General features: G+C 39.3%; 1 protein-coding gene and 1 long non-coding RNA gene across 5 annotated transcripts in view; one reads left to right on the top strand and one right to left on the bottom strand.

Annotated features, from left to right (window-relative positions):
* LOC116376538 (uncharacterized) overlaps positions 1–2,706 on the bottom strand; it is a 17,125-nt gene extending 14,419 nt beyond the window's left edge. Inside the window, exon 1 of the long non-coding RNA XR_004211966.1 lies at positions 2,577–2,706. This is a non-coding gene — a long non-coding RNA (uncharacterized LOC116376538). The remainder of the gene's footprint in view (positions 1–2,576) is intronic.
* Positions 2,698–26,798, top strand: LOC116376535 (hepatocyte cell adhesion molecule-like). 4 transcript variants are annotated; one of them, XM_031837649.1, is made up of 6 exons: positions 2,698–2,908; positions 23,418–23,564; positions 24,152–24,430; positions 24,633–24,689; positions 25,114–25,184; positions 26,157–26,798. In XM_031837649.1, exons 1-6 carry the CDS (start codon positions 2,857–2,859, stop codon positions 26,235–26,237), a joined length of 687 nt encoding a protein of 228 aa, XP_031693509.1. In that variant the 5' UTR covers positions 2,698–2,856; the 3' UTR covers positions 26,238–26,798. The 4 variants fall into 4 exon arrangements, with proteins under 4 accessions (XP_031693509.1, XP_031693508.1, XP_031693507.1 ...); XM_031837648.1 differs by having other exon boundaries at positions 2,709–2,908; positions 24,570–24,689; XM_031837647.1 differs by having other exon boundaries at positions 2,710–2,908; positions 23,418–23,735; positions 24,570–24,689.

The raw sequence follows: 26,798 nt of genomic DNA, 5'->3' as shown, positions 1-26,798 counted from the left end.
GCCTATAGGAAGGAGGTCAGAGACCTGGCCGTGTGGTGCCAGGATAACAACCTCTCTCTCAATGTGAGCAAATCAAAGGAGATGATTGTGGACTACATTATCATCGACAGGGCTGTAGTGGAGCAGGTTGAGAGCTTCAAGTTCATTGGTGTCCACATCACCAACAAACTATCATGATCCAAACACACCAAGACAGTTGTGAAGAGGGCATGACAAAAAGGGCACAACAAATCTCCCTCAGGAGATTTAAAGGATTTGTCATATGTCTTCAGATCCTCAAAAGGTTCTACAGCTTCACCATCACTATTTTTTATTTAACCTTTATTGAACAAGGCAAGCGAGTTAAGAACAAACTCTTATTTACAATGACGGCCTGCTCCGGCCAAACCCAGACGACACAGTGACAATTGTGCACCAGTCATGGCCAGATGTGATACAGGCTGGATTTGAACCAGATACTATCATGACATCTCTGGCATTGAGATGCTGTGCATTAGACTGCTGCACCACTTGGGAGCCGAATTTAGCCTCTGTTTTGAATATTGGCCAACTGACAAAGCTCACACTTCCTCTTGATCTTTTTCTGACACTGTAACAGGATCAGTGAATTGGGAAACGCCCCCATTATGTATTATTGAAGGAGAATTATTATTATGTTCTATTTAGCCTTTGTTAATCCAGGTTAGTCTCATTGAGATAAAATATATTTTTCAAGAGAGACCTTGTCCAACCAAGATAGCAGCAGGGGTGAGCAATGTTTGATACAAATATCAGACATACAGTAACAACTTACAGACATAGACACACCATAAAAAAGTTACATTTACATAGACAGACATACATTTCAATTACAGAAACATATAATCGTCTTAGATTTGTTTTAAATCTATCATATGTACCACAGCATCAAGTCCGAATGACAATCACATTCCTTAGAAACATGTGTCAACCAAACATTCAAACTCCTCCAAGGAAACAAGATTCTGGAGATTCATGCTGGTCCGGACAGAATTACACAGAATTACACAAAATCACTGGAATTAGTTGCTAAAATACTTTTTGCCACTATCTGTTCTGATTTCAGTAACCATTAAAAGTAAGTAGTGAGACCGTAGCTGGTATTTAATTTTCGGACCTTATCAAAGAAGTTTTCCAAAAATGCCCTTCTAAATCATAGTGTAACAATGTGTAAGTGTAGTAGAGTCAACGACGAACAGCCAATAGCACTATAGAGATCACAGTGATGTGTCAGATGCTTTTGGTTGCTAATAAACCTAAGAGCTGCATGATACACGAAATCAGGGTTGTGCTTGAGGTCTGTTTATACATTACATCACTGTAGTCCAAGACAGACAGGAATATACTCGGTACCAGCTATTTTCTGGCCTCCAAAGAAAAACAACCCTTATGCTGGTTATAAAAACCTATTCTCAACTTGATCTTCTTTACCAGGTTCTCAACATGATTATGGGAACTCAGCTTCACTCGCTCTATGGAATTTCCTTCCAAGGAAGTAATGACATGGTTTTCAGAGTGTTTAGTAATTGGAAAAGACAATGTGTTTTGTTTTAGAGGAATTCAGAAGGAGCTTCAAATCATACTGATTCTGTTGACGGATGTTAAAAGCTGTTTGAGCTTTTTCAAAGTCAAAGTCAAACTGCTGCCACTTGAATAGAGAACAGTGTCATCCTCATAGAAATGTACTGTACATCAAATCAAATGTATTGGACACAGACACATGTTGTTATTGCAGGTGTAGCGAAATGCTTGTGTTCCAACCTCCAACAGAACAATACACACAAATCTAAAAGTAAAATAATGGAATTAAAAAATATATAAAGATTGTGACAAGCCAAGCCAAGTCTGAATGGCATTTTCTGAAAATACAGTATGTACATTATGAAATGAGTAAAACAGTATGTAAACATTATTAAAGTGACTAGTGTTCCATTTAAAGTGACCATCAGCTCTATCAAGTCTTCCAATGTTGTTGGGTCCACCAACAAAATGAAGAACCCTTTGGATCAAATTAAAAGTATGGCAAGTATTTAAGATGCATTTAATGGTATCAGACTGTTCTTCAAAAAGGAAATGTCTGTCACATAGAGAAGCTAGATAGCAGAGCGATAGATAAGATGTTGAGGAAACAGGCAGTGGGCTTCACGTAAAACGTCAATGTGGTCAGAACAGTAAATGAGATGGGGAAGATGGTTGAGAATGCTGTGAATGTCTCAATAATGATACTGTTATAGCGTGAGAAGAAAAAAGCTGTGGGTTATGAGGGTATCGCAGTTGTCATAGTGTCATAGTTGAGTGTATGAACGTGGTGAACTGTTCTTGTTCTGGTTAAAAACACTCCCGTAGAACAAGAAAAGAGACGTCTTTAGTACATCTGAATTAACTGACAACTGCTAAATGGTTTAACTAGCTAACATAACCCTCTCAAAATAGGTCGACATGTCTTTTTTGGCCCGGTGTATCTTAAAAAAGTTATAGTTCACCCTATTACAGAAAGAATGCACACAGGATAAGTGCATCTATAACACACTTTTCAGAGACAAATTAACAGGTGTTACCTTTGATGCGGTTTCATCATTTTGAAAAACACTGCAAAGATTACTGGGTACACCACCAAGGCTGCCGCTCTGAAAACAGGATAATATCTCCCTCCATGCCCCTCCTCTTTTTTATGTTGTTTGTGAAAAGCAAATACAGTAAACTCCACCCACCAATGGGAAAGCTTAAACTAACAAACTCAATGTCTGGGCGCTCTTGTCGAGTATCTCAGACTATGTCATGTTATTTGAAGATGATTTAGTGGAACCAGTTGGATGATTGTATGGACTGTAGGCTACAATGCTGTTTTCTCAAAGAAAAAAACTGAAGGTGACGCTGCTGCATCTCTTCGGTATGTGCCCCTTGATTATTGTGACTGTGGTTGTGGAGACTTGAGACTAGAGACAGCTGTGTTAAACTCATGTGTGACACCTTTAGACATTTTTCCATGTGATACAGAAACCTCATATATATATATATATATATATAGGTAATCTATACATTTAGGCTTATTAGTCTTATTAGTTATGTTCCCAAATTTAATTACTATGTCTGCAGGCTTGGCTACCTGATGCTTTATACAATGTTATGGGACTTCCACTGTTGTTCCAGGCGTAGCCTACACCCTCAAGTTACACAGCTGATATAAAAAGGAGGCATCGACCCATTTGCTAATGTTTTAGGGAGTTTTTACGTGCAAAAGCATTTACACAAGCATAGCTATAAAAAGCAGTTTGATGGTGGGGGCTGGGTGCTGTTTCTTTTCCGTTTTTTTCCTTCTTTTTCATTTTTCAGGGGGTGTTACACCACCACTACATCCCGTGGCTATGTTCACAAGCGTTGATGGCTACACCTAACAGTTGTGTGGAAAAAAATTGTGCAGACAAACTCTGTTGTATCTCATAGAGAAAGCGAAGTTGATCAAATTGAGTAACTCAAGGTGACTTTATCTGTTTCTCTGGGACTAATGATCTGACTGCAACCAATTTGCCTCTTATTTGAATGTTGGGCTTGAAGGGGTGGCCGAGTAGTCTAGTGGTTAGGGCGTTGGACTAGTAATTGGAAGGTTGCAAGTTCAAACCCCTGAGCTGACAAGGTACAAATATGTCGTTCTACCCCTGAACAGGCAGTTAACCCACTGTACCTCAGCCATCATTGAAAATAAGAAGTTGTTCTTAACTGACTTGCCTAAGTTTAAAACAATATATAATAATGTGAGCTCATGCAAGTCATTCCCCTCTGTGTTCAGGATGGAGAAGAGAGGGCATTTCCTCTTGGTAACAAGATTTTATCAACTCACTGCATTAGATATTTGTCCAACTTCCCTAAAGTGCTGCTCTTAAACAACTTCCCCTTTTCTGAAACTGTAATATGAACAACTGTGTTTATGTTTCGTATGACGTTTTAAAACATTATTGTCATGATAAGAACTAGAGTTGGGAATCTCCTCCATGGTGTTGTATGATTGAATGACAATGAGCATACTGTAGGTCCATCAACTAAATGAAGAACCCCCGTAGATCAAACATTCAGGGCCTGTTTCCTGGACACAGATTAAGCCCTGGACTAAAAAGTATGCACAATGTAGAATCTCCGTTAAAACAGGGGTTTAGTCCAGGACTAGGCCTAATATGTGTCTGGGAAACAAGCCCTCAAAGTATTTAAGATGTAGTGTGAGAAGGAAATGATGTGGGTTTTCAGGTTTTGGTTTTGTCTGTCAGATCTATCTTGAGTTTCTTGACTGAGGTGCTTGTGAACTGTTAAGGGACTGTAAGGTATTTATAATGAGGGATACCTGGAGAAAATTGGACCTCTCTGAAATGAATATGGATGACCCATCAGTAAAATGTATTTTTACACTCCCTGACCGTTTGAAATGAGAAAAATGACCCTCCCCTGTATCCAAAATGAAACAAAGTGGATAGCAGAGAACATGCCTACCGTTCACCCTCAATCCTAGGACAGACCAGAGCCTTTAGATATGTAGTTTTAGAAGCTGTTCTTCATTTTGTAAGCATTAGCCTACATGCCAAAGTTGTCAGATGGTTGTGGATTCACATTCCACCGCGGACAAGGGTAGAGGGGAAAAGATCTCCATTATAATAAAAGCACTGCATGAATCTATCATCTTATTTGAGTTCTGAGAAGAAATGGCCTTTTATAAACACATTTATGCAATTCTACTTCATTTTACATGACTGGAGACAAGTAGAATATTGTAATATCAAACCAGAGCAAGAGACTGAATGAGCGCATGCTACAGCACCAGAGAGGTTGTGATTTCAATACAGGCTGTTAAATAAGAGGCTAGTCTAAGTTAGGAACAGTGCTAACAGTGTAATAATGAACCAGTTACATCTGAAGTATCTAATCGTTGAATTTGAGAAAAAGACATTTGTTTTTTAACACAGAGCCGCATATCATAAGGTAGGCCTATATGCACTTGTAACTTTTTTATCTAATTTATTATATTTTATTCCATGATATTGTTGTTACAAAATAGATTTGTGCTGTCTGCGGGCATGGGAATATAAAAGCATCTGCTATGCTAAATTAACAAACTAGGCGTGCACACCACATGATACTCAAACCAAAGACTGGACAAACTCGTGTTTCTTAAAGTTCATTTAAAGGCACCGTAGAATGACTGTATAGCTTAATAAAGCATTTTTTGTGTCATTATTGTTTAATTCTAAGTAATTGTTATTGGAAATGTATATTTATACAGCCTAAATACAAAATGCATAGGCATGTTGCTAAGGATCGATTTTCTCCTACAATGGCATACCCAAATCTAACTGCCTATAGCTCAGGACCTGAAGCAAGGATATGCATATTCTTGTTTCCATTTGAAAATAAACACTTTGAAGTTTGTGGAAATGTGAAATTAATGTAGGACAATGTAACACATTAGATCTCATAAAAGGTAATACAAACAAAAAAAACATGCAAGGCATACATTGAAATATGACTCTATTTGTAACTTCAATGTTGTCTTCAACATGGCAGCAGTGTGTGTGCAACGTTTCAGACTGATCCAGTGAAGAATTACATCACTACACAAAATGTTGCATTAAGTCTGCGAGGGGTTTACGTGATAAAAGTTTGCCGTGATAGCTACTGTAAATTGGACACTGCAGTTAGGTTAGCAAGAATGTAAGCATCCTGCCCATTTAAGGCATGTCTATGTCCCAGAAAGTTGGCTGTTGTTCTAATCATTTTATCTCATATTGAACAACAACTGTCCCGGTTTAGCCACACTGATCCTGTAGAGGTTTTAAAGGGCTGTTGTTGATGTGTTCTTGAAATGCTGAGCGCTCCTGCCTTCCTGTAGTGTCACAAATGCTTCACAATTAATTTCTCAAATGGCAGGCTATAGCCTTGAAATAATATGAATATAGCCTAAATAATTCATTTTTGTTCCTTCCTAGACTACCTGGCTTACTCCTGACTAGAGATATGTTGTTTAATAGCCTGTTGAAATGTGCAACTTCAATTGATAGTGACAGAATCACACATTACTTCCCAAGCAAAGTAAATGTGTCTCCTCGACTATAGAAGGTTGAAGCGCAACCTTCTAAGTCATAAGTTAGGTTTTCATCCAATTTGGACAGATTTTCATGCAAATACCCTAGAATCTGCATAAAGAAAATCTGCACACCTGTGGTGTTTTTCCACAAAATTGACTTTTCACAGATAAAAATCAGTGTTTGATGACGTAATGAACACAAAATGCACTTTTTAGTTTAACTTTTCATTCACCAAATAAAAATCGAAAGTTCAAAAGTTTCCATTGCCTTTTAAACTATACCAATAGTATTGTCATTAGCAAATGTGTACTATTGTAAGGGGTGCGTACTGGCAGAGAAGTCAGGCGCAGGAGAGCAAGACTGATTTACAACAGTGCAGTTTAATAAATAAAACCACTGTAAACAGTACAATAAATCAATGGGCAAAATTCCAGACAAGGACATGGGGGACAAAGGGTTAAATACACCACATGTAATGATGGAATTGAAGGTGTGTGGTAAGACAAGACAAAACAAATGGAAAATGAAAGGTGGATCGGCGATGGCTAGATGACCGGTGACGTCGACTGCCGAACAAGGAGGGGGACCGACTTCGGAGGAAGTCATGACAACTATGGTCTTGGCATGTGCGCTGTAGCCAACAGATTACAGACATAGTGTTTAGGCTGTGCGGGTAAAGTCTACATCAGGTGTAGGCAACCCTGGTCCTGGAGTGTCGCAGGCTCTTCATGATTTTGATTTAACCTACCTGGAAGACCAGGTGTGTTGAATTTAGGATATCACTGAACTGCTGAATTACATCAGTTGGTCAGGTGTGGTGCCTAGTTGGAACAAAATCCTGCAGTACCTGCAGAACTCCAGGAACAGGGTTCCCTACCCCTGGTCTACATGATGAGATCATTATGGATTTTTTAAATATGTAAAACGGCAGTCAAGTATTGATCATAATGTCACCAGAATCAGATCCTCGATATTTATTGGAAAGAAGCATCAAGATCACAGTGCAATTTCAACACCCTGTGAAGTTCATTAGTTCTTTCATCTGTAGCCTATTAAACTGCATTGTTTCCGGAGTCGTAGTGGGAGGATCACACACGATATCATCGTGTGACTTCGATGTGATGGTTTTAAAATATTTTATATTTGCGCATAAATGCGTTTCCACCAGAGAAGAGCTTTGACAGGGATGAGCGGGAGCTGCCCGACCATAAAGGTGAGAGGGCCAAGATTCCAGAGGTGGCCGAACGGAGTGCTCGGTTTGGGATGTAGGGTTCGAGCATAGCCTGAAGGTAAGAAGGTGCAGTTCCCCTTGCTGCTCCATAGGCAACCACCAGGGTCTTGAAGATGATTCGAGCTTCGACTGGAAGACAAAGCAGAGGAGCGGGGTGACATGGGAGAACTTAAGAAGGTTGAACACCAGGTGGGCTGTGGGATTCTGGATAAGTTACAGGGGTTGGAAGGCACAAGAGTGGAGCCCAGCCATCAGAGAGTTGCAGAAGTCTAGACGGGAGATGACAAGTGTCTGGATTAGGACCTGCACCGCTTCCTGTGTATGGAAAGGCTGTACACTATGGATGTTGTACAGCATGCACCTGCAGGAGCGAGTCCCTGCTTTGATATTTACAGAGAACGACAGGGTGTTGTTCAGTGTAACGCGATGTCCTTTCCCGGGAGGAAGATCAGCTCCATTTTTGTCAAGGTTGAGCTTGAGGTGATTGGCCGCCATATAAGTTTAGATGTCTGCCAGGCAGACATGTTGCAACTTGGGTGTCAGAAGTTGGAAGGAGAAGAGCAGTTGCGTTTCATCCGCATAGCAATGATAGGAGAGACCATGTGAGGATATGACAGAGCCGAGTGACTTTGTGTAAAGAGAAAAGAGGAGAGAACCGAACCCTGGGGGACACCAGTAGTGAGATCACGTGGTGCAGACACAGATCCTCTCCACACCACCTGGTAGGAGTGACCTGCCAGGTAGGTTGCAATCCAGGAGTGTGCAGAGCCTGAGATGCCCAGGCCTGAGAGGGTGGAGAGGAGGATCTGATCGTCCACTTTGGCGAAGATAGAGGATAGATCTAGTAGGATGAGAAAGAGTCAGCTTGTTAGGGTCATGAAAAGCATTCTGAGAGAGATAACAAGAGAGTTGGTCAGAGACCAAGTGTTTTGGAAAGAAAAGAAAGGGATTACCGGAAGGTAGTTTGACATCAGAGAGGTCGAGTGTTGGATTCTTGAGAAGAGGAGCCATTGGCCATCTTGATGTCAGAGGGGCCAGTGGTTAGGGATGAGTTGATTAGGAATGGGAATAGGTAACAAATGACATGAACCTCCCCTGGACTAAATTTAAAAAATACTAAACCTTCCCCTTGACTGAAATTGAAAAAGCATTTTCCTCCAGGTCACAACCACCCCCTAATTGGAAGAACACACCTGGCTGTTGACCAAGAAAATGCATTGAAGGGAAGGTAGCATAAAACTAACCACATATTTGCATTGGTATACGAATCCAAGTTACACCAAACTTGTCATTTCTTTAGTTATTACATAAAACCGAGTCATGTCGTAAAACAAATTCTGGGGTGTAATGTAATATGGAGACCCCAGAAAACCAGATTATTCCCTAGGATGTAAACTCCCACAGAAATAACTTCAAATTAAACCAAATCATTTGCACTCATTATTATTGGTTTCAATCAAATGCTTTGCTTCCAAAGAACTTTCTTCTTCTGGAAGTGTTCCAAGAGTTTCACTTTCTTCTCATCAGTCCAAAAGCCTTCAAGGAACCCAGAGTTTTCACATGGATTTTTTTTTAGCCAGAAAGAATCATATCTACACAGCACAACAATTGTCATTGGAAGCACAGTGTTTCCCTTCTGAATAATTATACTACCATCAAATATCCCCATCTCTTCATAATGTATCACATGACATAGACTAAGTCATAATTTAAATACTATCTTTGATGAGACTCTGTGGCAGAGCATAGCATCTGCTAATTGGGTTACACTATTCATTTGTTATGTTAACACTATAACATGTAGTAGCCTAACCCTTCTGTTGGAAAATACTATATTTCACTGTTGGCCGCATCTTGTTCTAGATAAAAGTGCATTGCACAAGCCACAACATGTCGCTCACAGTACATAATATGTATTTGAAAAGTACAATTAACTGAGTAATGGAATATGGGTTTACCGTTCTTAGAGTACTCAATCCTTACTATGAAGGCCCATGGGATGCTGCCTTCTGCCCTTCACACTCCTTCTTCATCTAGCAAGAGAAGGATGTGTTAGCAACAACTATTTAAAAAAATACTGCTACTACTACTAATAATAATAATAATCCACAGGTGGACAAAATGTTTGAGGACATAGATGTCAAAACATGAGAAGGAGAAGATATTAAGGGTAGAAAAATAGGGAATAGCCGTTGTATTACTTTGATTAATGATAATCACTTCTTGCATATCAGTAACTGCCAAGACTGACTATAGCCTATAACGGCCTTAATCTGGATTTACACTGTACTAGGCATACTCTAATAGAGGCTCTGCAAATGTTTTGTAACTTTTAGCTGCTAAACATTTTCACTTTCTGTCATTTATTATTGCTCAGTTTAACACCTGGTAGAGTGAAAGCCAAGCCTCTGCTGACTTACACTGGATGACATTTTGTCATCAAACCCCTCTGCTTCTTTTGCCTCACAGACTGTGGACGTCGAACACATAAAAAAATAACAGGAATCAGACAATCATCATTTACAAGATGTGATTGAACTGTGCTGTGTCTAGTCAACTTTTTTCTTACCACCTCAGGTCTTATCCCAGCTTTGATGAGACTAGTACGTGCAACTTCCATTGTAGGCCTATTTACTCCCCAGGCTCCATTTTTAAATGATATGGAACCATCTTGGAAATCGTTGAAATGGTCTCTATGTGGACTGACATGGGCTGGGAATGTCATGCCAGATTAGGCCTTTGTCTAATTGTCTCTTTTGCTTGTGTCTTGTGTGTTTCTGTGCTCTCTTTATATATATATGTGAGCTGTGGAAAGGATTTAAATCTTCTGAGGACGGTACACTTTGTCTAATCGAATCCAATTTTGTTATTCCTGGTAATACCTTGCCCTTCTGACTCCACATTGGAGAAATTCCCTTTTGATTAGCTGAGGTGATTTGATCAAGTGTGAAATGCTCTATCGAGGCACAGTTGATCCTTGATTGCGATACAGTTTTGGAAACCTTGAACATTCAACTTAATTATCATCCAGAAATAACCTTTAAAGTAGGCCTACACAAGATAAACTTAGTGTTTGCTGTTTTAACACAGATTTCTACAAAGATGTTTTGTTTTTACACAGCTTTGAACCAATGTTTTTTTTCATTCAGTGTCCTAGTTCAGGTAAATATGCAATGAAAACACTAATGTGGGAATCTGTGTCCAAACAATGCACAAATAGTGCATCATTTTGTATTTGTAAAATTATTTTGGGGTGATATGAAGGTAGAGTTACTGTAGTTGGCAAGATCATATTGCATGCAATGATTATTAGCCGGTTAGACAGACCATCGGCCGTCGGGAATGCTGTACACAGTGACTCCAATGGGATAATATTTTTATTTTACCTTTATTAACTAGTCAAGTCAGTTAAGAACAAATTCTTATTTTCAATGACAGCCTAGGAACAGGCTGTCAACTTCAGGGGCAGAAAAACAACCTTGTCAGCTTGGGGGTTTGAACTTGCAACCTTCCGGTTACTAGTCCAAAGCTCTAACCACTAGGCTACCCTGCCACCCCAATGAGAACACAATAGCTGTATGGCCTTGCTTTCTCATAAGCAGGTTAGACCTAGCTCTGATTCACCCAAGATGTGTTTGGTTTTCGCCAGGCATAATGGGAAGCTAGTCGTCCAAAAAGTTATACCTTTGACTCATCTGTCTGTAGAGCATTCTTCCAAGAGTCTTGATGATCATCCAAGTGCTTCCATTTTTGTTTTGTTTTTGTTGATGTCTGGTGAAAACCAAACATTGCATTCCACAGTAAGAACCTCATACCAACAGTCAAGCAGGTGGTAGTGTGATGGATTGTGGATGCTTTGCTGCCTCAGGACCTAGATGACTTGCCATAGAAGGACATAAATTCTGCTATGTATCAGAGAATTGTCTGTCCATCCGTCTGTGAGCTGAAGCGCAGCTGGGTCATGCAGCAAGACAATTATCAAAAACAGACAATTAAGTCTACATGAAAATGGTTTTAAATCAACACATTTTTAGTTTTGGATTGGCTGAGTCAAGGTCCAGACTCAATCCCAATTTAAATGTTGTGGCAGAACTTGAAACAAGCAGTTCATGCTTGAAAACCTACAAATGTCACTGAGTTAAAGCAGTTATGCATGCAAGAGTGGACAAAATTTCTCCACAGCGATGTGAGAGACTGATCAACAACTACAGGAAGCATTTGTGTAATTATGGTGTTATTGACGGTACGTTTGTTTATTCCATGTGTAACTCTGTGTTGTTGTTTGTGTCGCACTGCTTTGTCAATTGTCATAGGCACATCAGAGATCATATCATTCCCTTGAACTGTTGAGTAGTGTTACTTTTAGAGTTAAATATATCCAGCCTGAAAAAATAAGCAGAGTTCTGCTCTCCTTCTTCAAGCCATTTTTTCATTGATCTGAATGAAGCACCTCCTGCCTTAACCTTGTCAATTTCATCCAGTTTATTTTGTTGGTTAACTAACTTAGCTTTATCCGTATCTGAAAGACGATTAGGAGGTCTCTGGAAGAGTGAGGTATTTCTTTATGTAACATTTTCCTCTTCTATCCTTCTGGTCTTTGCAAGATCACTGCTATATTTTCTTAAATATTTACCAGTTTCAAAATTTAGAAGTTCCCAGTTTGTCCATATATTCACTTTTTCTCTGGGCTTTATTCCAAAAATGTATTACTAAACCAGTGAAATTAGACTATTTCATGTTTTAATATGAAGCTATTCAATTTCCGTTATTAAGCTTTTTATTGACTATCATTACAGGGCAATATTCACACTTGTATGTGAATAGCTCTATGGTCTGTTACAGGCGTGTCAATCATTTGAAAATAAACCATTTATTTAGCCCTCTGAATCCAGCCGATAGTTAATATGTGAACGCCTAGTATATGTTTTGTTACACCAGGTATTGGATCTCTCAAGAGGAAACTTCTCTCTCCATAAATCTAAATCTAAATCCAACTTCTGCAGAAATAACTTTATATTGGCATTCAGAGATGTAGACTGCCGTGGTGGCCACCTATCAAGATAATCATCTAAAGCAATATTAAAATCTCTACCTATTAAGAGTAAGGAGCTGGGAAATGTAGAATATCAATGTAAAATTAGATTTTCTACAGCCTCAAGGACAAAGTTCTTGTTTTGAGTTGTTCCCATAAATATTGACAGTATCCAAAATCATTTGACTAAATTCAATAATAAAGAAAAAAGATAATGACCTCTTGAAATACCAACAACCACACCATATGCATAGACCTTGAGTTCAAAAATCTATATATACTTATAATTAACTGTCAATCAGCTAAATAAAAAATTGACTAGCTTTCAGTCAGCAACCAAAAATACCCCTGAAGTAGCCTTTTCCTATAAAATTACGACTGCAGTTTATATATAAATGTCTTGGAATATTTACATTTTGGAGAATCTCTTAAACAATGGGTTAAAGTTATGTAGTGTAACCCTAGGTGTAAAATAGTCAATAATGGCTACTTCTCAGAAACAAGTCAACTGTCAAGAGGAGTAAAACAAGGTTGTCCACCATCAGCATATCTATTTATTATGGCCATCGAAATGTTAGCTATTAAAATCAGATCTGACAATAATATCAAGGGCCTAGAAATCCAGCGCTTAAAAACTTGAATGCTGATGATTCATTGTTTATTTTAAATCCACAGTTTGGATCTCTCCACAGCCTCATAGATAATCTAACCTCTCTGGATTAGAACCAAATTATGATAAATGTACTATATTACATATTAGATCACAAAAAAAGACAACTTTTGCATTACCGTGTAGTTTACCAATAAAATGGTATGACGGTGAAGTGGACATTCTCACGCTGATTAGCTCTTCAGTCATATCGCAGTTTACCTATTTGCTTAGGGCCTTGTCTACACCTAGCGACTTGTTTTTTTAATTAGATGAAAGAAAGAATATTCCATTTGATTTGTAACGGCATATTTATATTATGGATATGAATTCAGAGGGCAGAAATTGTTAAAAATGAAACTGTTGTACCTCTCCCTAAAGGCTTTAATCATACAAAAGTTACACTTAAATCTGAACTGGTTCTCCAGCAGATTAGTAAGAATGTCTCAGCCCATGTTCAAGAATGGCTTTTTTTTTAACCTTCATTAAGATTACAACCATTCATTATTGGTTTCAGGTGTGATAGGCCAAGGCCAGAGTGACCCCAAGGGCCAAGACTGAGCAGCCCTGCCTAAATGGGTATCTCCCTTGATGTGGGCATGCTTTCAATACAGACTCCATTTATCATACAGTATTCCATATAAGGAATACAGACCTTATGAAAGTTGCACAGTATACCCTTAATTGTGTAATAAATCAAATCTAGTGATACATAACTTGACATTTCTACCATCCATTGTGACATTGTGGGAGGATAACCAACCTTCCAATTAATGGCAATGCATTTCTTAGCCGCTATAAATGCTAGGTTACACAGTTTCTTCTGATAACAGTCTCCAGTGTCAACATTTCAAAGCAAACAAAAACAGGATGTGGACATGCTGGGATAAAAGAACATACACTTTGCCAGAATTCATCCACCCTTCACAAGACAATAACATGTTCAAATATTTTTGTGCTTTACACCTCCAGCGGAATAATGCAATTTCTGAATGCATGATATTCAGTTTAACTTGCATATACAGTGGCAAGAAAATATATGTGAACTCTTTGGAATTATCTGGATTTCTGCATAAATTGGTCATAAAATTTGGTCTGATCTTCATCTAAGTCACAACAACAGACAAACACAGTCTGCTTAAATTAATAACACACAAATGATTGTTGTTTTCTTGTCTATATTGAATACATCATTTAAACATTCACAGTGTAGGTTGGAAAAACCCTAGGCTTTCTCCAAAAGCTCATTGGAATCAGGAGTCTGCTAACCTGGAGTACAATCATTGAGATGAGATTGGAGATGTTGGTTAGAGCTGCCCTGCCCTATAAAAACACTCACAAAATGTGAGTTTGCTGATGTGCCTGATGTGAACCATGCCTCGAACAAAAGAAATCTCAGAAGAGATGAACTTCTTCATGATCGGTGTCCCTTCCAAGGGACGGTTGAGCTAACGTATGCTAATGCGATTAGCATGAGTTTGTAAGTAAACAAGAAAATTTCCCAGGACATAGACATATCTGATATTGGCAGAAAGCTTCAATTCTTGTTAATCTAACTGCACTGTCCAATTTACAGTAGCTAATTACAGTGAAATAATACCATGCTATTGTTTGAGGAGAGTGTACAGTTTTGATCATGAAAAGTTAATAAACAAATTATGCACATTTGGGATGTCTTGATACAATTATTTTAACAGAAATGCAATGGTTCATTGGATCAGTCTATAACGTTGCACATACACTGTGCAATCTAGTGGCCAAATTCTAAATTGTAGCTGGGCTGGAATAATACATCATGTCCTTTTTTTTACATTTCAAAGATGATTGTACAAAAAAATACAAAAGAACGGTTGTTTTTTTCTATGTATTATCTTTTACCAGATCTATTGTGTTATATTCCCCTACATTCCTTTCACATTTCCACAAACTTTGAAGTGTTTCCTTTCAAATGGTACCAAGAATATGCATATCCTTGCATCACGGCCTGAGTTACAGGCAGTTAGATTTGGGTATGTCGTTTTAGGCAAAAATTGATAAAAAGAAAGGGGTGGATCCTTCATTTAAGCAGACTGTGTTTGTGTATTGTTGTGAATTAGACTCCAGGTCATTCCAAAGGGTTCACATACTTTTTCTTTCCACTGTAGTACATTCTATGGATGATCTTAAACTGCAGTCATTTGTGTCTGAGATTATATGAACATGACTGGGCATATCTGCATCCATTCATCATCATCAATAGTGTCTCCCTGGTCATCCACACATTTTTATTTGACATGTTTGGTGTCATCGGGAAAAGCCACTATCAACCCATGATACAGTTTGGAAATCAACTTAGAGGTTTGTCTGACTGCTTTAAAATAATTTTTATCTTGAAGCTTCTTGCCTGTCCAGTGTTTGCTGCACTGAGAGATAAAAGTGTTGTATCTGCAAAAGTTCCCCTCTGTGCAGTAACAGACTGGTCTTCCCTGACTGCCTGACCCTGCTGAGTCCCCTGTCACCATCTGATACTGTTCAGATGAGGCATGACAAAGAATTACCTTGGTGTGCATGTATACATTATATTATCCAAGAAAACAATCAATGGTTCAATAATTGAAAGTACCATTATTCCCAGATCACAGACAGTAGCCTACCCATCAACTCAAGATGGAACTTTGTACCCATTCACTGATTGTTATAATATATTGCAAAATTCGCATGAGCTCCATAGACAGATCTTACCTGGCTGTCTGACCCTGCTGGGAAACCTGTCACCATCTCATCCTGCTAAGACATGATGAGCATAGTGTTGTGTACTGACTGTGCACCATGACAGTGAAGCCTGTAGAGCTGTTAATACCGTGTCAGTGTGAAAAGTAGGGAGTTAGCTGGGGAAACTGATAGATCAATAACGTTACATTGCTATACCGACTAATAAAAACTCACATTACGTCGGAATATATATCTCTTTAATAGTTTGGCCGCTTTTCATTGTTTGATTCAGGTCTAGTGTGATTGAGTCAAAAATAATAGCTAAAGTTAGTGAGCTAGCAAGCTAACGTTTGCCAACTTTTGCCTAGCTCTAGCTAATGGTACATCATAACATTTACTTCGGTATACAGTGCCCTCCACTAATATTGGAACCCTTGGTAAATATGAGCAAAACAGGCTGTGAATTGTTTTGTTGTTGCTGTTTATCCTTATGGTCTTTCATTCAAAATGTTCACAAAAATCAGTAAAATTATTGAGAGAAAAAATGTATAATAAATGTGATAAATATTTCTCTCCGGAAACATGTGTCACAATTTTTTTTTCTTTTTTTCTTTTTTTCACCTTTATTTAACCAGGTAGGCTAGTTGAGAACAAGTTCTCATTTGCAACTGTGACCTGGTCAAGATAAAGCATAGCAGTGTGAACAGACAACACAGAGTTACACATGGAGTAAACAATTAACAAGTCAATAACACAGTAGAAAAAAGGAGAGTCTATATACATTGCGTGCAAAAGGCATGAGGAGGTAGCAGAATAATTACAATTGAAGATTAACACTGGAGTGATAAATGATCAGATGGTCATGTACAGGTAGAGATATTGGTGTTCAAAAGAGCATAAAATAAAATAAATAAAAACAGTATGGGGATGAGGTAGGTAAAATTGGGTGGGCTATTTACCAATAGACTATGTACAGCTGCAGCGATCGGTTAGCTGCTCAGATAGCAGATGTTTGAAGTTGGTGAGGGAGATAAAAGTCTCCAACTTCAGCGATTTTTGCAATTCGTTCCAGTCACAGGCAGCAGAGAACTGGAACGAAAGGCGGCCAAAGGAGGTGTTGGCTTTAGGGATGATCAGTGAGATACACCTGCTGGAGCGCGTGCTACGGGTGGGTGTTGCCATCGTGACCAGTGAACTGAGATAAGGCGGAGCATTACCTAGCATGGATTTGTAGATGACCTGGAGCCAGTGTGTCTGGTGACGAATATGTAGCGAGGGCCAGCTGACTAGAGCATACAGGTCGCAGTTGTGGGTGGTATAAGGTGCTTTAGTGACAAAACGGATGGCACTGTGATAAACTGCATCCAGTTTGCTGAGTAGAGTGTTGGAAGCTATTTTGTAGATGACATCGCCGAAGTCGAGGATCGGTAGGATAGTCAGTTTACGAGGGTAAGTTTGGTGGCGTGAGTGAAGGAGGCTTTGTTGCGGAATAGAAAGCCGACTCTAGATTTGATTGGAGATTGGAGATGTTTGATATGAGTCTGGAAGGAGAGTTTACAGTCTAGCCAGACACCTAGGTACTTATAGATGTCCACATATTCAAGGTCGGAACCATCCAGGGTGGTGATGCTAGTCGGGCGTGCGGGTGCAGGCAGCGAATGGTTGAAAAGCATGCATTTGGTTTTACTAGCGTTTAAGAGCAGTTGGAGGCCACGGAAGGAGTGTTGTATGGCATTGAAGCTCGTTTGGAGGTTAGATAGCAAGGTGTCCAAGGACGGGCCGGAAGTATACAGAATGATGCCGTCTGCGTAGAGGTGGATCAGGGAATCGCCCGCAGCAAGAGCAACATCATTGATATATACAGAAAAAAGAGTCGGCCCGAGAATTGAACCCTGTGGCACCCCCATAGAGACTGCCAGAGGACCGGACAGCATGCCCTCCGATTTGGCACACTGAACTCTGTCTGCAAAGTAGTTGGTGAACCAGGCAAGGCAGTCATCAGAAAAACCGAGGCTACTGAGTCTGCCGATAAGAATATGGTGATTGACAGAGTCGAAAGCCTTGGCAAGGTCGATGAAGACGGCTGCACAGTACTGTCTTTTATCGATGGCGGTTATGATATCGTTTAGTACCTTGAGCGTGGCTGAGGTGCACCTGTGACCGGCTCGGAAACCAGATTGCACAGCGGAGAAGGTACGGTGGGATTCGAGATGGTCAGTGACCTGTTTGTTGACTTGGCTTTCGAAGACCTTAGATAGGCAGGGAAGGATGGATATAGGTCTGTAACAGTTTGGGTCCAGGGTGTCTCCCCCTTTGAAGAGGGGGATGACTGCGGCAGCTTTCCAATCCTTGGGGATCTCAGACGATATGAAAGAGACGTTGAACAGGCTGGTAATAGGGGTTGTGACAATGGCGGCGGATAGTTTCAGAAATAGAGGGTCCAGATTGTCAAGCCCAGCTGATTTGTACGGGTCCAGGTTTTGCAGCTCTTTCAGAACATCTGCTATCTGGATTTGGGTAAAGGAGAACCTGGAGAGGCTTGGGCAAGTAGCTGCGGGGGGGGGGGGCGTAGCTGTTGGCCGAGGTTGGAGTAGCCAGGCGGAAGGCATGGCCAGCCTTTGAGAAATGCTTGTTGAAGTTTTCGATAATCATGGATTTATCGGTGGTGACCATGTTACCTAGCCTCAGTGCAGTGGGCAGCTGGGAGGAGGTGCTCTTGTTCTCCATGGACTTCACAGTGTCCCATAACTTTTTGGAGTTGGAGCTACAGGATGCAAATTTCTGCCTGAAGAAGCTGGCCTTAGCTTTCCTGACTGACTGCGTGTATTGGTTCCTGACTTCCCTGAACAGTTGCATATCGCGGGGACTATTCGATGCTATTGCAGTCCGCCACAGGATGTTTTTGTGCTGGTCGAGGGCAGTCAGGTCTGGAGTGAACCAAGGGCTATATCTGTTCTTAGTTCTGCATTTTTTGAACGGAGCATGCTTATCTAAAATGGTGAGGAAGTTACTTTTAAAGAATGACCAGGCATCCTCAACTGACGGGATGAGGTCAATGTCCTTCCAGGATACTCGGGCCAGGTCGATTAGTGTTTTAGGGAGCGTTTGACAGTGATGAGGGGTGGTCGTTTGACTGCGGATCCGTAGCGGATACAGGCAATGAGGCACCCCTAGAAATTCTAATGAGTAAATCTAACTGAAGTATATTCCCAGTCATATTTTATGTTTTTAAGTTCACCTAAGTTATTAGGAATGCTTAAGTGGTAAGCCATGACTTCCTGTTTCACCGGGGTATAAATAGGAGGTGATATACAGGCCAAGTTCCCATATTTATCCATCGCTATGGTAAAGACCCGAGAATACAGTAATGTTGTGCAACAAAATGTTGCTGGGCTGCACAAATCAGGAAATGGTTAAAAGAACATAATTCAGGTTGAAAATGCCCATTTATAGAATAATAGTGAAAACTATGAAATAACACACATCAAAACTATGAAATAACACATATGGAATCATGTAGTAACCAAAAAAGGATTAAACAAATCTACATTTATTTTATACTTTAGATTCTTCTAAGTTGCCACCCTTTGCCTTGATGACAGCTTTGCACACTGTTGGCATTCTCTCAACCAGCTTCATGAGTTAGTCATCTAGAAAACCCTTGAATGACTAGGTGTGTCCAAACTTTTGACTGGTACTCTATATTTGAGAAAAAAATATTTGTTTTATGATAAGAATGTATTTTTTCTTTCAATTATTCTACTTTAATTAAAGGTTGGATTTGTGTGATTTTTTAAATGAAAGCCCAAGAGGATAAACAATAAAGTTTTATCACTGCCCATTTTGCTCATATTTGCCAAGGGTGCCAAAATTAGTGGAGAGCACTGTATATATTGTATCTGTCCCTAACAATATAAACAAAATCATACCGCTGCCTGTACAAAATATATTTCCACCAGTTCTGAAGTTATATGTTGCTGTAACAAGTAATGCATGCAAATATCTTTTGTCCTCTTTTGTCCTGGTAAATTTTGACTAAGATTAATGTGTTTCTCTATTATGTTATAGGACTACTGTATGTTCTGACCGTTCTGATGCGTGAACACGTATTTTTGTGATTATGTTGATTATTAAACATAGTCCTATAGCCTAACATAACAGTCTGAGGTGTTTTCCGACACTCGCAAAATCGATGAAATAGTTGTTTTTTACAAAATATGTTTTGTTTTAACACTTTATTAAACAGTGCATAAAGCTATACTCTGATCTTAGTTTTTTTTTGTCATATCAGTGTTTGCTTATCCTGGATGAGTATGACAACAAATAGACAAAAAAACACAGAGCACCATGTCAATGTAGGCATTTAGGGTTGGTTTCCCGGACACAAATGAAGAATTAACATTTTCATTTAAAGTATTTTTAGTCAAGAACCAGTTTGACGAAATTGTTGAATCTCTAATCAACTTTCAGCTTAGATCTCTGCTTGCTATGAAATCTAATCTTAATGTTCATAAGTCAGGCTTCTGAACAAGACATAGCACCATCTCGGCAGCATCACTGGATGTATATTAAGCAGTACTTGAGTAAAAGTAAATAAACCTTAATAGAAAATGACTCAAGTAAAAGTGAAAGTCACCCAGTAAAATACTACTTGAGTAAAAGTATAAATAATTTTGTTTGAAATATACTAAAGTATCAAAAGTAAAAGTATAAATAATTTCACATTTCTTAAATTAAGCAAACCAGATGGCATCATTTTCTTGTTTATTTTAATGTACGGATAGCAAGGGGAACGCTCCAATACTCAGACATCATTTACAAACTAAACATGTGTTCAGTGAGTCATCAGATCAGAGGCAGTAGGGATGTCCAGGGATGTTCTCTTGGTAAGTGTGTAAATGTTATCATTGTCCTGTCCTGCTAAGCTTTCAAAATGTAAAAATAGTACTTTTGGGTGTCAGGGACAATGTATGGGGTAAAAAGTATATATATACAGTATATATATATATATATATTATTTCGGAATGTAGTGAAGTAAAGTAAAAGTTGTCAAAAATATAAATAATCAAATAAAGTACAGATACCCAAACAAACTTCTTAAGTAGTACTTTCAAGTATTTTATTAAGTGGTCAATTGTTTGGATCAGTGTTCATTTTGACAGCAAAAATAGTGACTAAAATATTTCCAAACATTTCAAATATTTTTCAGTGGCAATTAACTTCCTAAATAGACCAAGAACAAACTATAGGCTAAAATATTTTTCATTTCAGTTTACTAAAACCAGACATCCCTAAATTATCTCTGCACAATGTGCTTTACAAAATTAAAAACAATAGCAGCATTGATTTAAATAGTGATGCCACAGTCTAGCTATGTTTTTCTCTTCCTTGTGTACAGCAGTAGGTTGCTTGTGTATAGCAGTAGGAGTTTCTAGTCTTGCTCATTCCTCTCACTTTCCCAACTGCATTTCATAGTCAGTTTCGGTGGAACCAAGTCTCAATCTTATCCTGAGAGAAAACGTCTTGGTTCTAGCTCTTACCGTTCAAAGGATATGACCCATGTTACCGGCGCTACGTTTTGGTGGGCCCCATTTTCATTTTTAAATTACAGACATAAGAGTACCAGACCCGAACACAGGGATGGCTAACTCTCGAGGTCCCGTGGATCACTACGGAATTAATTAAATCTGCATTCAGTTTTTTTGCGCCCCATGTATGAAATGATTTGCAGCGCTCTGCACCATGATGCTCTGGGGACTCTAGGGCAGTTCAGGTTGTACATTTTGTATAATTTGTGCATATGCAGGGCTCTCTTGAAAAATTGGTTTTAGTCTCAATGTGATTTCACTGTCAAAATAAAGGAAAAAAGAAGGTAATAAAGGATTGTGATTTCTTTTACAACGATGGCATTTCAGTGATTTGTGCCATTAACCGCAGAATAAGAATTTGCTGAGATAGTCTTTACTTCCATGTGAACTTAATTTCAGTATCTACACTGAAAGGTGCTGTCCAGAACATAAAAGGGTTATTCAGCTGTCCCCATAGGATGACCCGTTGAAGAACATTTTCTGTTTTCAACCCTTTTGGGTTCCATGTACAACCCTTACCCCCAGGGGGCTATACATGGAACCCAAAAGGGTTCGACCTGGAACCAAAACGTTTTTTTAAATATATATCTAGAACCAAAAATGGTTATCTTATGGGGACAGCCGAAGAACCCTTTTGGAACCATTTTCTGTAAGAGTGTATACTTTCTTTCCGAACTGTCACCATCACATCAGGCCTTTACAGTTTTTCCCGGTGGCTAAGACACTTTCAATGAAACTTTTAATGGAACTCCATCATAACCTAATGAGCACAACAGTATTATTTTTTGTCAAACTGTAAGTCATTACTCGTTGCTTTCACACAAAAATCTAATGCTCAGCACATTTTTTTGCAAAACAGTAAACACAACTCACTACAAAAGGCGCAAAACTCATGTCAATTTTTCTTAAACATTCGGTGACAGCTGATACAAATTACTCCCGTGAATGTGAACTTCTTCTGCGCACGTGCACACTTCTTTACACAATGTTCACTGAGCAATCAGTCCTTATTCATGCATTATAGAGATCACTCACCTCTGACTTACTGTTTGCAAGAATGGACCTAGTAAGAGGCCGAGGGCAAGGACAAAGGAGAGGTAGAGGGGCCCATAGAGGAAGAGGGGTTCAGATGTGTAGAGGTGGAACGTTTATAATTACCGTCCACATGACCAGATGTCCCTACTAGATGGAAAGAAAACCGGTTATATGCCAATCACTGCAGAGAACTGTCAAGCATGGATGTGCCATGCAAGGAGATGTTTTCCTCACTGAATTGCAAGGGAAAAGATCCAGGGTGATGTTGATGAAAACATGAATGGACCAAATGTAGTGTATACTGTAATGGGGTTGCCTTTTCTACATTGATTTGTTTTTGCAGTGATTTGTTAGCCTGGTGTATTTTATTTTGATTCTCTGTACATACTGTACAGCATCACTGCATTTGTGAAGGACAACATATTCATGCTCTTCAGTGACATTCTTTCTGTATTGGTCATCTTTGGTTAAATAATTTCAGGAAAAAATAATACAACCCGTGCTGTGATAATATATTAACTCGTCTTTTATGGTGCATACTATAATTATAGTAACAACAAATGGCACAGAAATATGAAAGAGGGTTAACTATGTTAGAGTATATTGATAGTTGTGCTTCTACACCTACATTGCTTGCTGTTTGGGGTTTTAGGCTGGGTTTCTGTACAGCACTTTGAGATATCAGCTGATGTACGAAGGGCTATATAAATAAATTTGATTTGATTTGATTTGATTTGTAATTAGTATTTATTGGGCCATTGTGTAACTATTGATAGTTGTAATTAGTATTTATTGGGCCATTGTGTAACGATTTATTGAAATAACTTTTCATTAGATAACAAGTTGTATGTTTTGATGGAGGTAGTACATTTTGTGTCATGTATTTAATGTTTTGAGAGTCTTAATGCATTTTGCAAATGAAATGTGTCATTTTGGCCAACGTGTTTCAGTTTTGGGCTGCATGTTAATTGTTTAGAAAACGTTAATTCTGTTTGGACACATTTTATCAAGAAAAACTGCAATTTGCTACATTGCTATTTTATTAGAGAATAACTATGATATTTAAGTCAATGCGTTGATATTGAGTCTCTCTTCCTCTCCACAGTACTCTGTTCAGCCCAGCATTCAGCCCAACCTGAGACTCGGCAGGTGAATGGCATCGTGGGAACGGTTTTCTATTTTCCAGAAAGGGTGTTGAACTCTGGCAATTTACTTTATGGAGACCTTGGCAGTATTGCACATGTGTACCCTGGTAAACAAAGTAATACAAACCTTGAGAAGAGATATAAAAACCGCCTTCACTGGAACAATGTTACTGGAGTCTTCACTTTGTCAGACCTACAAATATATGATTCTGGGGTTTATACTGTGGAGAATACAGATGAAGGGAAGACAAAACATATATTTCAGCTGACTGTGTACTGTAAGTGTGTGTGTGTGCTGTAAATTACAACATCATTAAAGTGGCAATCAGCAGTAGAAACAATACTAAAGCTGTCACCTTTTGGTTTGGTAAAAAGTTGAGGGATGGGTCTGGAGAACTGTAACCACTCTCAAATTCATAGACCAAGCTATGGATTCAAGGACTGATCAGCCATCATGTAAAATATTATAGTGTGTAGACATATAGTGTTTGTTTACAATTTCGTTGTTTACAAACACCGGAGTAAATCTTTTTTATGGGTTCTAAGCTCAAGAAGCATTTATAAATATTATTCAAGAATCAATGGGTACATTTCATTCATTTCTAAATCCAAAAATGAATGTAGCAACTGCTCTTTGCTACATTAAAGAAGTTTCATTTCACTAATTCAAATTTTTTCATTATTTGTCTTCCAGATGTTCTGTCCAAACCTCAGGTGACGGTCCATGATGACATCTCCTGTAGCGTGATGTGTTCTGTGGAGAACGGGAGAGAGGTGACCCTGTCCTGGTACAAAGGAGGGGAGATCCTCAACCAGACCAGCAGCCCTGACCACAACATCACCCTCTCTCTACCTCTCAAGTTGGATGAACAGAACAGAGACTCTTACAGATGTGAGGCTGCCAACCCAGTCAGCAAGGAGACAGCTGTTGTTCCACATTCCTGTATAGAGAGTGATCCCTCTAAGGTGACAGGTAAAACATGTACAGTATTAATGTTACATTGCAGACATCCAGACAATACCAACTTCTATATGAAACAATAAGTATGGTAGAGCTCATTTAATGAAACCCAATGTTTTAATTCAAATATTGTTTTCTCTCTTTATATTAGATGGTGATGAGAGGACTCGAGGTTGTCTTATTATTGCTGTAATCTGTGTTCTGGTTGCTTCAGGACTTGTTGGTTTTGCAATATATCTTAAGAAGAGGAGAAACGGACACTCACATGCAGGTATTTCGTTTTTTACAGGGTGAGGTCATTCTCCTTGTCAAATTCAAAACATGTTGTGCACAACCTTTTTTAATTATAATGGATAGTGTTTTGGAAAAGGTAAGAAGAGTTTGCCTGAACAACGGATGCAGGTCAAATGAAGTGGCTTATCTTCCACACTTCCTCTGCTTGGTCAGACAGTTGCATTGTCTCAGACCACTTCTCTAAATGTTGATAAAGCAGAAGGCACACACACACAAGCACACTCTGACAAGATTTAATTCCTAGCTTCGCTGGTGCCAAACAGACCTCACAGACACAAGAATCCATAGTAACATGAGTCCTTAGTGTTTGTAGAACCTGTCTTGGGGGTGAGCATGTGTGCATATATGTCAGTTACTCCCACCCACACTGTATATTTCATTTACTTTATTTGCCTTTATAGATTCACCTGAAAGAAAGCAAGATGATGTTCAGTATGCAGAGATAACTCACATTAAACCAGCAGAAAACCAGGTTAGTAATAATTCTACAGGCTGATAAACATAGGAGATGTAATACAACTGCTTTATCAGCCCTCATGTCTACAACTGTTGGCTTTATCTCTGTGTCAGTGGGTTCATGTGGTATTGAGTTGCACAGACCACCTGAGTTTGATAACTGGCCTGATGTCACTGCAACCAGTTTTGCCCAAATTAAATGTTTGGGTTGCACAATGAGACGCCACACTGCATATTGTACATACAGTACCAGTCAAATGTTTGGACACACCTACCCATTCAACCGGCCTCACAACTGCAGACCACATGTAACCATACCAGCCAGTACCTCCACATCAGGCTTCTTCACCTGCAGGTTGTCTGGGAGGGGAGGGAAGGGAGGGGGGGCCTGGCTCCCAAGTGGGTGGACCTATGCCCTCCCTGGCCTACCCATTGCTGCGCCCTTGCCCAGTCATGAGAAATCCATAGATTAGAGCCTATTGAATTCATTTCAATTGACTGATGTCCTTATATGAACTGTAATTCAGTTAAATCTTTGAAATTGTTGCAAGTTGCATTCATATTTTTGTTCAGTATAGCAATGCCTTTGATCTTCTTGTGCCTTTAACAGTATGTGTCAAGTCAGTGAACTTTTAAGCTTGGCTTCTTTGTTCCTCCCACTAGATTTAGGAATGGTTCTAGATGTGTTGACTGTTGAGTTACCTACTGCAGAACAATGAGAATAGACAAGAGAGCATCAGACATGTCTTGTTTCCTTCCTCTGGTACAAAGTATCTAATAACGTAACATATGATCAGTTTTACTTTCTGTTGTTGTTTTCCGACACCCCCCTCTTTCCTTGTCCCTCTCAATCCTTCCCTCCCTCCCTCCCTCCTTCCTTCCTTCCCTCCCTCCCTCCCTCCCTCCCTCCCTCCCTCCCTCCCTCCCTCCCTCCCTCCCTCCCTCCCTCCCTCCCTCCCTCCCTCCCTCCCTCCCTCTCTCTGTTTAGGAGGAGCGAACAGGTATACAAGGACTGGAGTCACTTAGAGACAACCCTAACCTGACATTAGTTTATTATACACTCCGGTAACATCACATGGCTGCCAGCGAGGATGTTGACACTGCATGAAGGAGAGGGAACAGGAAGTTAATGAGAGGGTGACATGATAATCCACATCCAAGAGAAGGCGTTACATCTTAGTGGACTTTGAGACAAGATTATAGTAAATATTCATCTCGAAAACTTTTGCACAGTTGTTCCTGGAGAAAATTCCCATTTAACCATTGAAGTCTTGTTATCATTTCAAACCTCCTTTGTTGGTCATTCTCAGTCTCTTGTTGAATTGGGGCCTCGATGAGATTCACTGATGCAGACAAATTAAATAACTATACCTATAGGGTTATAAGTAGGGTGATCCCTCTTTTCAAGTGCCCATTATCCCAATGTATAGATCAAAACAAATGGAACCTCTTTTAATACAATTCACTAGTGTGTTTGCTACGCTACAGCTGGGCCGAAACTTATTTTCAGTATTGTCTGTCCTGTTGTTTAAATGTAGGTGCCTCCCCTGTATCTTTTTATAGCTGGTCATTGTTTAGCTTGCCAGTGGATAGCAGCTGTGTACAAAAAAAGCAGATGTTTGGTGAGATA

The sequence above is a fragment of the Oncorhynchus kisutch genome, linkage group LG12 (assembly GCF_002021735.2).
Source record: "Oncorhynchus kisutch isolate 150728-3 linkage group LG12, Okis_V2, whole genome shotgun sequence".
Lineage (NCBI taxonomy): Eukaryota > Metazoa > Chordata > Actinopteri > Salmoniformes > Salmonidae > Oncorhynchus > Oncorhynchus kisutch.
This window is presented reverse-complemented; position numbering and strand designations above follow the sequence as displayed.

Bases quoted from the DNA above. Each gene is read 5' to 3' on its own strand.
- LOC116376535 (XM_031837647.1), top strand. From the start codon at position 2,857: ATGCTGTTTTCTCAAAGAAAAAAACTGAAGGTGACGCTGCTGCATCTC. The intron at 2,909-23,417 runs GTATGTGCCCCT...TCCTCTCCACAG, and splicing joins GACGCTGCTGCATCTCTTCG to TACTCTGTTCAGCCCAGCAT. The intron at 24,690-25,113 runs GTATTTCGTTTT...TTGCCTTTATAG, and splicing joins AAACGGACACTCACATGCAG to ATTCACCTGAAAGAAAGCAA.